Raw genomic sequence first — 1,585 nt, 5'->3', positions numbered from 1 at the left:
TTCCCGGGCTTGGATGGTTCCTCGGTTGTGGGGGCGGCTGTGGGTGGGGGAGGTGGTCGTGTTGTGGGGGCGGCTGTGGGTGGGGGAGGTGGTCGTGTTGTGGGAGCGGCTGTGGGTGGGGGAGGTGGTCGCGTTGTGGGGGCGGCTGTGGGTGGGGGAGGTGGTCGCGTTGTGGGGGCGGCTGTGGGCGGGAGAGGTGGTCGCGTTGTGGGGGCGGCTGTGGGTGGAAGAGGAGGCTTAGTCTCAGGAGCTTCTGTTTCTTCGTTGGAGCCATTTTCCCCACTGCCGTTTCCTTCGCTGGAGCCCCCTTCGTTGCTCTCGCTGGATCCGCCCTCGCCGCTCTCCTCGCTGGATCCGCTCTCGCCGCTCTCCTCGCTGGAGTCCTCTTCGCTCGAGTCCTTCCACCAGGGCTTCCAGCCGCCCTCCTCACTCGAGTCCTCCTCACTCGAGTCCTCTTCGCTCGAGTCGATCCACCACGGCTTGAATTTGCTCTGCGCGCCGCACATGTCGCACGACTTCGGACAGGAGCTGACGACGTAGGCCGGCCAGTCGCAGTCGTCCCCGCGGCATTCGCATCCTCCAGCAGCGGCGAAGACTGGGCAGTCTGCGCGCCGGTCCACGCACGTCTCGGAGGCGAAGTCGCCCACCAGCCGGACGGTCTTCGAGCACTCCACCCTGACGGCGGCCTCGCAGCGGGAGGTGTCGGGTTGAATTGGAGGCCGTGGTCGCAGCGCTGCTCCACGGCGCGTCCGCCCTGGCCTACAGCGCGCCAAGGGAGCATAGGAGACGGAAAATTATGTACTTGTCTATCCTTACTGATATATCTGTTTACAGTATGGGTACTCGCGTTTAAGAGAAACGATATGTACAATCTAACAAGAGTCATTAGAAAAAATACTTACACTTCCAATAGGCAGAACAGTCGCTCAAGTCTGGGTAAAGACAGCCATCGCAACTACATTCTGTGGAGGGACCTGTCAGAGAGACCAGAAAAAATGCCTTCATTGTGGTTATGGAAGAAAAAGAGAAAAAAGGTATGGCAATGGTTATCATGACATACAGTCATTACTCCACTTAAAGTTAAACTTGTTAGTTAACTATAAACTAAGAAAATAAGAAATAAAGAAAAATATATATCTATAATCTGAGCATGAAAAGATAAAACTAATTACTCCAAATAAGTTAAACATGCTATTTAACTGTAAAAAAAGAGATAGATAAAAGAAAAACTACCATATATCAATCTAAACATGCAAAACTATAAACACTTAAACACACGCCTCACAAACACACACAACTGCCTTCCCACTACTCACGTGCCGACACAGAAGCAAGAGTCAGTGCTGCCAACACCAAGAAGAACTTGACGTCTGCCATCTCAGGATTCCTTCACTTCCAGAGCTCTGAAGACTGTGGCGAGTGAAGACCCAGCACTAACGACTCCCGTGCCCGCCTGCTTTTATATGCGGTTTGAGTGAGACAGTATCACGTGGGTATTTTATCAGCGAACTGGGATCAGGGTAGGATCATGGAGGCAGGCGGGTGTGGACTGGAGGTGAAAAGGTTGTTGTATTCAGGTCAATAG

At 53.4% G+C, this 1,585-nt stretch overlaps 1 protein-coding gene across 1 annotated transcript in view; it reads right to left on the bottom strand.

The window, feature by feature from the left end:
• Positions 1-1,477, bottom strand: part of LOC119591421 (cell wall protein SED1-like) — a gene marked incomplete in the record, with an annotated part of 2,398 nt that extends 921 nt beyond the window's left edge. The window contains 4 exon segments of the mRNA XM_037940161.1: positions 119-709; positions 712-759; positions 903-974; positions 1,317-1,477. Of these exon segments, the coding sequence (XP_037796089.1) occupies positions 119-709; positions 712-759; positions 903-974; positions 1,317-1,377 (772 nt within the window).
• Between the last annotated feature and the right edge of the window lie 108 nt (positions 1,478-1,585).

Source organism: Penaeus monodon, chromosome 28 (genome assembly GCF_015228065.2).
Source record: "Penaeus monodon isolate SGIC_2016 chromosome 28, NSTDA_Pmon_1, whole genome shotgun sequence".
Classification (NCBI taxonomy): domain Eukaryota; kingdom Metazoa; phylum Arthropoda; class Malacostraca; order Decapoda; family Penaeidae; genus Penaeus; species Penaeus monodon.
This window is presented reverse-complemented; position numbering and strand designations above follow the sequence as displayed.